The sequence below is a fragment of the Vigna radiata genome, chromosome 2 (genome assembly GCF_000741045.1).
Source record: "Vigna radiata var. radiata cultivar VC1973A chromosome 2, Vradiata_ver6, whole genome shotgun sequence".
NCBI lineage: Eukaryota > Viridiplantae > Streptophyta > Magnoliopsida > Fabales > Fabaceae > Vigna > Vigna radiata.
In genome coordinates, this window is record NC_028352.1 from 1,253,091 (window position 1) to 1,265,870 (window position 12,780).

At 31.3% G+C, this 12,780-nt stretch overlaps 1 protein-coding gene across 1 annotated transcript; it reads right to left on the bottom strand.

Moving 5' to 3' along the window:
- Positions 1 to 1,306: 1,306 nt before the first annotated feature.
- On the bottom strand, positions 1,307 to 10,774 carry LOC106779154 (origin of replication complex subunit 3). The gene is made up of 17 exons (XM_014667215.2): positions 10,565 to 10,774; positions 9,575 to 9,790; positions 9,237 to 9,411; positions 8,979 to 9,148; positions 8,742 to 8,872; positions 8,097 to 8,370; positions 7,894 to 7,968; positions 7,482 to 7,549; positions 7,304 to 7,397; positions 6,847 to 7,055; positions 6,381 to 6,450; positions 5,741 to 5,826; positions 4,878 to 4,967; positions 4,150 to 4,225; positions 3,386 to 3,513; positions 2,557 to 2,733; positions 1,307 to 1,584 (listed from the first exon to the last, which is right to left on the bottom strand). Exons 1-17 carry the CDS (start codon positions 10,637 to 10,639, stop codon positions 1,479 to 1,481), a joined length of 2,220 nt encoding a protein of 739 aa, XP_014522701.1. The 5' UTR covers positions 10,640 to 10,774; the 3' UTR covers positions 1,307 to 1,478.
- Between the last annotated feature and the right edge of the window lie 2,006 nt (positions 10,775 to 12,780).

Below are 12,780 nucleotides of genomic sequence, written 5' to 3' on the forward strand. Positions count from 1 at the left end.
GGCTTCTGACCTCTCATTTATGAAAATGAAATCAGTGATCCTTCGTTTTGATCATGTGTCTTGAGAGAGAAATGTAGTTTAGTCTTCCGGGCACGCTAATATTGAGATAAATGTTTAAGATTGTCTTGATAATTTAGGTTTAAAATATAAAAGTAAGCAATCTTTGTTCGTCTTCTAAGAAAAAAATATAAAAAATAAACCCTTGTTCACAGCCATGATCATGATCGAAAATGGGCCATCAAGGTAATTTTCCATCTGTTTCTTTTCTCTTAATTTCTAGTTGTCTTTAGCCCCCTTAGTCATCATAATATCATTTCCAATTTTTAAAAATAATTTTACATTTTTTTCATCAGATTTTCTTATGAAAGATTTTTCTTTTTTTATCAAATTTTAAAATTTAATGAAAAATTTTTCATTTCAAAATCCAATGAAAAAAATAAAAAATCTTTCACCAAATTTTTGAAATCTAAAGCATAGAGAAGTCTTTTTCGAATTTCTAAATTTGACGAAGAAAAGATCTTTTATCAAATATCAAAATCTTATAAGACAAAAGATGAAGTATAGGATTTTTTTGAATTGTGAAAAACAATTTTCAAATATTAAAAAGAATTAAAAATGTAGGACAAAATGATTGGAGATAATGAAACAACCATGATAATAAAACAAAACTAGAAGTTTCTATGTGTCATACTTTGATTATGTAAAAATGCTTTGTGCATAGCCTAACTTTTTTACGCCAAACAATTATTTAAAAGATTTAATGATTCGTGAACATATAGAGAAATTCGTAATAATTCAGTCCATTAGTAATTTAATACTAACTAGATTCATTGTTTAGCAGTGTTGCTGAAATGAAAGATCTTGAATTACTGGTGATAGAATATTATCCTCGTCAAACTTAAACTTAACTAAAATAGATTATTTTTTCATTTCAATTCTAATGAACGAGACAAATTAGCAAATTTTGAAATATTTTTCCACAGAAATAGTATTTCCGATGATCCTCAAAAACTTAAGAGTTCAGCCTACTATTTATATAAATCACATTTTTAGAAAAGGTTTTTTAATGAATATTCAGGAATTAAAGAATTTAAAACAAAATACTAAATTAAAATAGATCAATTTTTTTTCCATTATATATTTTATCATAATTTTCATTAGTTATATGAATGGGAAAATCACATACGAGTTACCCAGACTCGAACATTTATTGGAGGAAAAAGATAGATAGCCTGGGAATGTGAAGATTTTTCCAAATAAACATAATCTGTAACTATATTTTATGATCCGCAAATAATATTTATAGTTCATTTTTCCAGTTAACGTTTATTTATGTACCTTTTTATTTTAGATAAGGTGTATTACCCTTAATAGACAATGAATAATTACGTTATAAAAGAAAATAAAATTATATTACATTTTAATAACAAAATTAGGAAATCAAAAGATGAAAGTAAAGCAGTGAATGTTGCCTGTATTCAAAGTCCAAATGCTATTCTTTGCGCAAAATCTGGGCGTCTCTTGCTGGGCATTCTAACCAGTCCTGTGATCTGCAGCTCTGTAACTGCCTTGCAAAAGCGTGCTCTATTGCAAACGAAAGTTAAGGATTGTGATCCAGATCAATAAAATGCATTGCAATTGATGAAGCTAGGGAGACGAAAAAGAGAAATGTACATATACAACAAATAATATTCACATCAGAGTTGGCTAAAAACCTAAAATCATTTAAAAGATCATCTAACTTGTCATGAAGTACTGAAGTAGCCTACAATTCAAACTCATTTAAAGAAGTTCCAAAACTAGGGGATTTTAAGTCTTATATTTGTCTAAAGCAATTTCGTGACAGAAATCAGTTACTGGTAAATGTACTTCCACTCGAGATTTTATATTATGACTCTTCAATGAAACTAACATTACAGGAGAGATTTAAACGAGAAAGGGCAGATATAAGCAACAAAAGATGTGAGATTGCAATACCATAAATGAAAGTTAAAAGTCCAATTTTACCCTCAATCTGGGTCGTACCCTCAAAACAGGATATGATTCCTTAACTTTGAAGTGCCCACTTTAGTCCGTTAGAGTCTAATTTTTCATCAAACGTTATGTAAATTAACATGAAAATCAGAATTTTCAAAAAGGTATGATGGAAAATGACATGAAAATGCTTAATCGTACTACTTAGAAATTATATTACACTGGACAATTAAAAATTTTAAGGATCAAAATACACAATACCCTAAGTTAAAATGTTTAATCAATTAAAAAAGTTTAATAGCTATACTGTATATTGTATGTAGTAGGTTGTGACTAGATGACTGTAATTTTACTTTGAACGTGTTAGCTTGTTTTCTGTTTCAAATGACCCCATGTCATATAGTTTTGAAAATGCTGGCATTATCTATTCTAATGTTAAAATGCTATGCAAATAAAAAATGATGCAGGTGACATAATAACTTTAGAACTGCTAACTAATCTGGGACATCTAGCAATGCAATTGAAGCAATACAGTTCCTGCTATCAAAGATACTATGTTAAATGCAAAAAATAAAAGGATACTGAATTGACGCTTCGTTTTGGTCTGCAGATCCATTTATAGCTTTTCTCTTCTTTGGTTGTGGGGATTGCTTTGTATTTTGCTTCCGTTTATTTTTATTTTGAAGAACAATTGATCTAAAAGACTGAAACCAGTCATGGAGATTGATAAGATCTCCATGCTCTTGAGCCAGAGAATACCTGTAAAATACTATAGAATATTAATATCAAATCAAACCGACAAGTAGAAACTTGTGTCTGTGGTGCTGTAGCTCGAGTACCTTCAAAATATATTGATTTTGATAAATTAAAAATGTTTTTAATATATTTTAAAATATCAAAATCGGTGTACTTTGATATTTAAGATTTTCAAAATTCTTAGTTATACCAAAAAGCCTAAATTGGGTAGAAGCTTACTATTTATATTCAAGATTTAAGTATACATATAAGGAGGGACATTTAAATTAAATGTCAGCCACGAAGTTCTAAGCAAAAGTTTGAGTAAGAACTAAGAAGGAATATCACTGATTGACCAAGGGAATCTTTGTACTCCCACCCTCCCAAGAAAGGAAAGTAACAATCTTTTGGCATTTAAGATGAAGAAATACTTCCATTTTGGGTATAGAAAAAAGTTCGACAGGCTCTCAGTGAGTGGGGTTTTGGAGAGGATAGATGTATGCAACTTTAAGGCTGCAAATGTTTCGAAGATTTGAACACGTGAAATCTGGTTAAAGAGAAACAACACATTAAAGAGATAACCTATTCAAAAGATGGATATAGCATCTGGCAAGGAACACATCGAGAAGTTGCAAGAACTGGGATCCTGTATAAAAGCATTCTATTCGATACTCACATAATTGAGGAATCATGCCTGGATGGCAATAGAGCATTGCCATTCTTGCTACAGCAGCTACACCTTAAAATCTTATGGAACTCCAACAGATCAACCTGAATTCTTCTTCTTGGATCTCCAATTAAAACCTATAAAGAGCAAGAGTTAACTAAAACTGCAGAAGATTTAAGAAAATTGTAAAGAAATTTCAGTCTAGTGCCTTAAACTTTATGCAACCAAGACGCATTATAGAAATCTCAGAATGTATACAGGAATGGTGTCTTGTTAATTAAAGTTCATACAAATAAACATCCGTACCCAACATGCTCATTTTCAAAATGCGATACAAGACATGCTGCAATTTCATTTTATTCGTGATGCATTAACCATGCCAAAGAAAAATGTGTCAGCGTTTAACTTAAGCTAAGGAATCTCAACAAATGGTAACTCGTGGGAATGGAAATAGGGAAGGCAATATAACCTGGACCAAATGGGTTACCCTCACATGAGTTCATTTCATCCAGGTTAACAACAAAATTTAGCTGCATTTATGAACAAAAAAATTAATGCCCTTCCTAGTCTTAGTTTTAACTTGTAAGCATAAATAGGATCTAATGAATTAGAAGTCCTGATACAAATTAATGTCATTTCCTCAGTTAGACAAAGGTGTGCATGAGCTGGCAGTGCCTATAGGTAATACGAGGCTGCAAATTAAATCCCAACGATACGTCTCTGAGTAAAGTAATGATCCATCCAATGGAAAAGATAATCCTTGGATGTCTTACCAATTGAAGCTTCTCAACATTCTTGAAACATAAAATTTCGTGGAAAGGCATGCCTTCAATGGGCTTCAAAAAATTCCTGTTCCAAGAAAAGAATAACCAATAACTTTACTTACACCAGCAATTACGAAATGACAGGTGAAGTGCTTAACTTTTTTTCTGTTTTATTTCAATGCAGCAAAAGCAATAAGCTTTTCATATTTTACTATAGATTGTGTCAACAAGTCGATGTAAAACAAAAAATACAAGTTATCTGACTGTTTAATACTCGAAAACATTTATAATATTCCTAGAGGCTTGGTGATTATAAATATGATTTAGAGATATCAACTTCGAAATATAAATATTAAGGATGATAGAATATTGCATGATTGAAGGGAAAGCCGAGCATAAATCAACTGTTTTCTAACCTAAGACATTGATCAAACTATTGTCATGCTTTAATTAAATTTGGTAAGTTAAAACGAAAGGGGATGCGGGAAAATGCAGTAGTGTTGTCGAACCAACAAATTGAGCGAACTGTTTTTCTTTTCCAGTTATTCAAGGTTAAAACTCAGACACCTTGCAAAAACGACCTATTCCTTCCATTTCATATCTCTTGCATCGTTGAGGCAAGCCTGGTGTTTGACAATAACTAGATTTAATATAAAACGCTGCTTCTACCATCCCGGCATAAACAGAAAACAAAACACAGTTAACGATATTTAAAAAAAAAAAAAAAAAAACCTTACCCAACTAGACAGTTTAAAAATGCAATAGCTTGTGAATTTAGCATTCTTGCATCCTTATCAGTGTTTACTGAAATCTTGGACGTATATCTCCTGGAAATATAAAATAATGCATTAGTTATCCAATAGAAAAAAGCTTTACCTCAATATCAATCTGTACACTTTCCATAAAATATGAATGATGGTTTTTCTTTTTTTTTTTTTTACAAAATAGTAATTTAGGAACACGGGATGGTATCTCAATCAGAGACAAAACCCCCCAGACCTAAAGAGCGCCCAATAAAGTAATTGAAAGACTAGTGGATACTTGATTACGAACTGTCAAATATGAGTGGTGGCTTCATGTTTACTCTAATTTGTAAATAGATTGAGTAGGGAAAAAAAGCTTAATGCAAGGACTTGTGTGCTTTTAGTTCTTTCTCTAATAAGAATTACAGTTTCACTAAGTAGTCTATATTACATAATAAAGAATTATATTAAAGGTCAAGTTACGAAGGTGAGATTTCAATTGTGAATGTGGAACAAAACTAGTAAAAGCACCTAGAAGACTTCAAGTAGATTTTGTTCACAGTTTAAATCGTGTGACTTCCACTTTTTAACAATCTATGGATTTTACCCTTCAAAAAGGGCATAAAGATTAACTTAAACTTTGGTCATTTTCTTTCGGAAAAAATGGATAGTCAGGTAAAGGCACCCAAACATCATTAATAAAGTATCCATCTCCCAGGTCATGGACTCGGTCCTCTAGCCTGATTTATTTTCACCGTTGGCAAAGCACAAAGTCCCTGTCGTTCATGTCCAGTAAATGATAGCTACATTCAAATTATGATCCATAAAGAAATAACAAACAAGAATTAGAATGTTACTTGGGATTGTCCTTGGAACTCTTGCGTGGACTCTTTCCATCTTCACATCTTAATGAAGATTGCAACACTTTCAGTTTCTCGTGAATCTGCAAGAAATTATTTGGTAATTATTTGCTTTGACCAGGAACTAAGTTATAGAAGATTTGAGCATCATCTATCTCGATAAATGCAATAACGAACTGGTAAACTGTTACAGGTTGCAGATTGATAGAGTTGCCTTTTCAAACAAAATGCAGTAAAATCAATAGTCTCTAAATCACAAGAGTATGTCACTTAAGATTCCTCTAAACTAACTTGCTAATGCTATAAATATATCCAACAAATAAACCAACCAGCTAACTAATTTATCTCATTAAGGAAGAAAAATTATCAACAAAAATACCTTATATTCAATTGCAGTAGACTAAGATCAATAAGTGCAATTCAGAAATATATTCAATTGCAGCTGGCTAAGGTCAATAAATGCAATTCGCTTGCTGACCTTGAGCAAAAGCAATTCCATCACCTAATATGTCAACATTCAATAATGGGATCCAATCCAATTACTCCAAAACATGGACTCAACAAGAAAGAAAGAAAACTCAGAAAAATTAAAATTCCCGGCAAGCATACATATGTATATATTCAAGTTTAAGCATACCTCTGAAATATCTGCAGTAAGTTTTTCCCAATTCTCAATTAACTGATATAGCATCCCTGCGGGGAGATCCCTGCATAATTCCATTTTCCAATCTAAAATTGAATGTATTTGACTGAATAGACAAATAAAGAAGGAAGGAATATTTCAATTTAATCCCAATGTTTATCAACATGACTTTTCTGATAATTTGTGGTTACGATATTTTGCATCCTGCTTCTCTTCTTCTTTGAACTTAATAGTTTAGTATTTCTGCCCTATTAGATTCAAGAAACAGAATACTTCATTGGTGTTGCCAATATAAGGGTGTAGATGTATGCTTTAGATGTCATCTTTCACATAGCAAATAGATTTTATTGCTTCCATACATATCGTTTCTCATATACTGCTTAAGAATGCGCTCAGGAGAAAATATTAATCTACATCAACGAGCTTCTCTAAACGAAGACATGGATCATATCCTCGTTACCTCACATTTCGTACTATCTGGCCAATATAACCACCGCTTTGCATGATGGAATATTGTTGACTGGAATCATTTGTGGAAGACAAACCACAATATCTTTCATTTCCCACATGACAATCAGGACCCCGTGACAGGTACAAATCTTGACTTAGAGCTTCACAAAACAAATCCAATAGTCGCACTCTGCTATATTTTCCAGCTTCATATAGGCACTGAAAAAAAAGAAAAATCAGGATGAACTCCAACTTAGCCTTGACAACAACTAATTACTGAAAAAAATCATTGGAAAAGATTTAGGTACATCACGATGAATAAAAGATATTCAACAACAGTATAATGTAAAAATTACTTATTTCATCAATTTATCAATTACAATTCAGAGTTTTAAAAGCAATGGAATTCGACCAATTAGGGTGGACGGATGAGTGAGCAGGGTAAAAAAGAAATTGCTAAATATTACCAGAACTGCAGTACTCCATAGTTTCTGCATTGTCACCAATTCTGACAAACCCTCAGCCGTGCTCTTTTTAGTGTGATGATCAGCGATTTGACTCCTAGATTAACGTTAACCAAGAGTTGAACTCATTGTCTAGCAAATATTAATTCGATAAAAAAAAAAAAATTGCAAACTGTAGTACCTTGCATACAATGGAAGTTGATCTATGTATTTCAGCAGTGTCTCAGGTGATACTGCAGATTTACCCTCCTGTCAATCCAACCATTAAAATAATAAACAAAAAGGAATAAGATGATACAAATTATTTAAAAAGACTGACAAGAAAAATTTTAGTCAAGTTTGTAATATATATATATACATCATTTAATGTGTTCATTGAAAAATGATTGGAGCCAAAGGAAGTGAACCCTCCTATCAATAGTGTTAAAATAGTGTTGTGAGGAAATTGCATATTTTGACCGTGCAATTAAGTCACTTACCATGGCTCGGTACAATTAATCAGTTGAGTAGTTAAGGAGATAGTGATGTTAATATGGATCACACACTTCGTACAAAGAAAGATAATTTGAAAATTAGAAAAGTTCAAAACAAACCTTCTGATCTTCAGCCAGTGCTCGCCCATGTATGAGACTTAGAGGTTCCATTGAGAAATGCAATAGGCAAGCTACCTGAAATATATAGTCCCAAAACATAACATGCAAAAATACAGGTCAGATACCCGTTTACTGTGTAAATGTCATACAATGAAGATACAAATAACACTAAGACACTCGGTAAGCTAAACTTCATTATTAACCTTCAAAGCTCTAATAAAGGATGTTATTGTCCCATCCTGGTTGATGAAGTAGTTCCTTAGGAAGACGGCCACTTTATGACCAATACTGAACATGGTACAATGTTTCACAAGAACAGCCTCAACAATTGCATCCATTCTCTCGGCAGGTGTTCCAAGCATAAAACTAGAGGGACACAAACGCTCAAGAGCATGTGATGGCAGAATGTTTCTCGGGGTATCCACTGTCGTTGCAACTCCAAATATGAAGATAATTGGCACCTTGACAATCCATTCACTGAAGAAAAAGATGAAGAAAACGAAAGCTGTTTTATATCATCTAAGCAAAACTCCCTATTATGCATTAAAATATATAAAACAGAAATTACAATCTCTAAATGTCAAAAATATACAAGGAACATATAAGCAGGGAGGCCTCAACAGTTTCGGAGACAAAACGCAATAACATAATCTAGTTCACGTAGCCAACCCCGCTTAATGGGAACAGGCTTTAATTTTTATTTATTTTTTTGTCGTGTATAGATGGTAAGGCCCCGTCAAATTTGACCTAAGCAATAGAATAACCCAATAAAATATTTAAAATGCACATATCAAACCACATTACAGATATACATATAAACATACTAGCAAAAAGATGCCTAAACATACCTCAGCATCAAGATAAAATCAGTTAAGACTGATCCAGAACATCTCCCCAAATCATTAATGATCAGCACCAGTGGTTTATTGTAGTTTACATGTTCTCTATACCATGATGCTAAGATTGATATATCAGCTGACTGCACACACAGAATTAAGAAAAAGAAAAGGTAAAGGAGATAGTACAAATGGAATCTGTCAATCTAATTATAAATAAACGAGTACAGAACTGACAGAAGCACCCACATCAATAACACATCCAACAAACTCTCGCAACAGAGCTTTCAAGCAACCAGCAATCCCATTTTTCAATGAAAACTCTAGGGATGAAAGCTTAGCCACATGGCATCCATGGGATTTCAAGAAATGGCCAAGCTCTTCAAATGTCAACATATCATCAACGAACTCTATGTTTCCTGCCAATCATACATCATTCAATATCAAGACTTTTTGGAAATACAAACATTGCTCTCGCCTCTCAGAACATTACGTGAGCATACTTACTGGTGACAATAAAAGCAGTGAACAGCTGCCCAGGAGTGGTATTATTTAGAACAGGAAAAGACCGAGTTGCTTCAGCAATGGTATGTTGTCCAAGCAACTTAGTAGTGTTGAAGCACTCCAGAACCCATTGTTGTATATTATTAAATACATTGGCATTGAGATCTCTTAAAACACCCTGCAGTAGATACAAGACTCTTCATTAATTTTCTTGCTGTATCACTCAAAGGTAAAGAATGAAAATAGATTTAGTGCGCACACCACAATATACACCAAAACTAATAATGGTAGAAGAAACTAATAGCAGTAAGGTGCAAGATCTGGTAGAAGAAACAAAGGACCTTAATGGTAGATTCAATCTTTTCCCAAACAATGTCAAAAGCTTCAATTTGTAGTTGCTGAAACAAATGGAGATCACATCCCTCCGTCATACTTCCTCCCAACTTTTTTACACTCTCTGGTGATGAAGATAATTCATTCGTCATGCACAACTTTGCCTGTGCAGTTGGTGTTCTATCTTTTTTCCGGGATGAAGCTTTATGAAGAACAAAGAATGGCTATTGGAAGGAACCCAAAAGAAGACTAAATCAGCACTCTGCCCGTATTAGATCGAATGTAAAATCAAACTAAGACTAAAACTGACTTCTACAAATTACGCTTCCTTATTTTCTGGCTTTCCCCCATGTTATAATGAATATTAACCGATATACATCACATGACTTAGATTAGAAAAAAAACGAAACCCAGTAACTAACACTGCAACAATGGATTGAAGACACCGATTCATGACGGCAACATTTTTAGAGGCCTAACTCTCATTTTCACTTGTGCCTAACTCTCATTTTCACTTGTTATGACACGCAAAATTAATTACTACTAAACAAGGACTATAACTGCATTCACAAATATTCATCATGCATTTGAAATTAATCAAATTACTGATACATATTTCCAACTAAAACAACAGATTCATTTCCAAATACTAAAGTAAAACCTAGTCAAGAATTAAAAGTGCGAAAACAAAAGACACACAGCCACGTTGTCATTCTCGCGAGATATAAAATCAGAAGCAAATATAATCAACTTGAGCAGTTACAACCAAAATCAATAAGACAAAACCGATCACGCCACTCATCAATGAGATACACACACCTAATCCAAAATAAACTTGTCACGCAGAACAATCAGTTTTCACTGGTCATTTACAGTGAATCGACATTCGAAATCATAGGTAAAATAAAACAGTGTTAAGTAGGATACAGGCAAATCGGTGAGACATGTTCATAATAATCAGAGAGTTATGGAAACTGCAAAGGGAAAAGAGAAAGAACCCGAAGATCCTTCTCTTCAACTTCTAGCGTTGTTGACGGAGGAATTGAATCAGTAACACAGCCAGAAGGAGCCATCGAATAGAGATTTGAAATATACTATCGACACGCGCGCAGAGAGAGAAGGAGGGAGAATGAGAGAGAGAGAGAGGGAGGGAGAATGAGAGAGAGAGGGAACTGTGTGAATAAAATGAGTCTCTGTTATGGCGGGAAAATCACAAGGGTAGTTATGGAAAGACATAACCTTGTTGAGAGCGTTTTTTTGCTCTAATTTCATTGTTTCACCTATGCCTCTATTCATTATAAAGTTTTCTATTCAAAATATTATAACTAAATTCTTTCAAGACATTTTATAATTACAAAAAAATATCGTTTGGGTTTTTATATATTTTTAATATTAAACACAAAAATTAAAATGTAAATAAATTCATGATAAAAATAATACTTAAGACCATTTAACAATTAAAAAAATAATAATATTCTATTTAATAAGTTATGTTATTTATAAGATAAAATTTATTATGTTTTTTCTTATTTTGTTCTCATTCTTCCTTTGATGCTTTATGTTCACGCATGATCAAATATATCTTTAACGCGTTTAAAAAAATAAATAAGTTTTTAAATAAAAATTAACATTTTTTTACACAAAAAAGTTACACATTTTAGTTTTTTTCCAAAATAAGAAATTCATAGATTAATTATGTTTTACAATCACTCTTTTTATGTCATTTTTTGTTCACATTATATATTGTATTTATAACTTCCTTTTACTTCTTTTAATTTTTTCTTTCTTTCTTTATCTTTTTCTACTTTTTTTAACTCCTTACACTCATTTTTTTTTGTTAAAATTCACTTATCTGTTTTTTTTTTTTGTGACAATTGTATGGATGTAATATTAATATTTTTTAGGTTTAATCAATTTTTAAATCCTTCGTAAATTTAAATAGTTTTAATTAAAATTTTTATTAAAATAATTTGTTATACTGTGTGTTTAAGATTTTTATATATTTTAATTGAGTCTACACTATTTAATTTCATTGTGTTGTCAATTAGACTAACATGAATTTTTACGTGTTTCTACATAAGGAATAAAACATGATATAACTAAATTTCTAAGTCTCCCATAAAAGATGATATTTTAATTCAGTTTGTGTTAAAATATTTTGTTTTATTATGCCTATATTTTTCAATTGAATTCCTCTTATTAACTAAGATAATTGTTTGGTTTTGCAATATATGATACTACAAGTTTTGAAAAAAAAAATATTAAACATTTTAAAATACTTAATTGAATTTTTTAATAGAAGTTTAATTAAAAACATCAAAATTTATGAAAAACTTAGAGCTTAATTAATTTATTTGTGTACAAGTGAAAACATAACCATTATACAGTGAAGACGCGTAAATGCAATAAACATGTCAGTTTAATTAACAACACAAATAAATAATAAAAATTCAGTTAAAAAATATAATTTTTTTAATATTTAAAAAAATAAAACATAATAAAAATTTAAAATATTCAAATTTGTGAAAGAGTTTAAACTTAATTAAACCTATGTCATATCACAACCATGTCTATACAAACTTATTCACTAGCACTTGTAAAGTAAAATAAATTTCTTTATATTAAAATTAATTATAAATAAGTTAATTTGTATATGTTTTCCTCCACAAAGTTTCTCTGAATTATTATTTTTAACGTGGAAATAAATTAATTTTAATTCATAAAAACCTCTATTTGCTATTAAGTTTTTACAGAAAAAGTTATTGACAGAGGTTAAAAATATCTGTAACCCAAACTTCACCTGATCTCATCGTTTATATTTGTAAGCCGACTTCAAATTCATTTTCTCGAAATGTTGTTTTACATTTAACAAATCTATTTTACTGTTATTTTGGTATGTAAAAAAATTAATGAAAAATCCATAGAGAAGACATTGCGTAAAAATGAAAAAAAAAAAATCATGGAAATTTTTATATTTTTTACAAAAACATAATTCATAAAAGAAAAAGTTATTTTAACAACTTTTTTTTAACAAATTTTGACAACGCATTTGTGGTCTGTAATTGATTTGTTTCAAATATTCTCTTTAAGATAAATTCGAACCAATTAATAAAATGGTGACACATGTAGTGTTGTCAAAAAGTTGTTAAAAAGAGTAGTTAAAACATTGGCATCCATTCATAAAAGCCTGGTAGAGATTTCAGGGAGCGTCTTG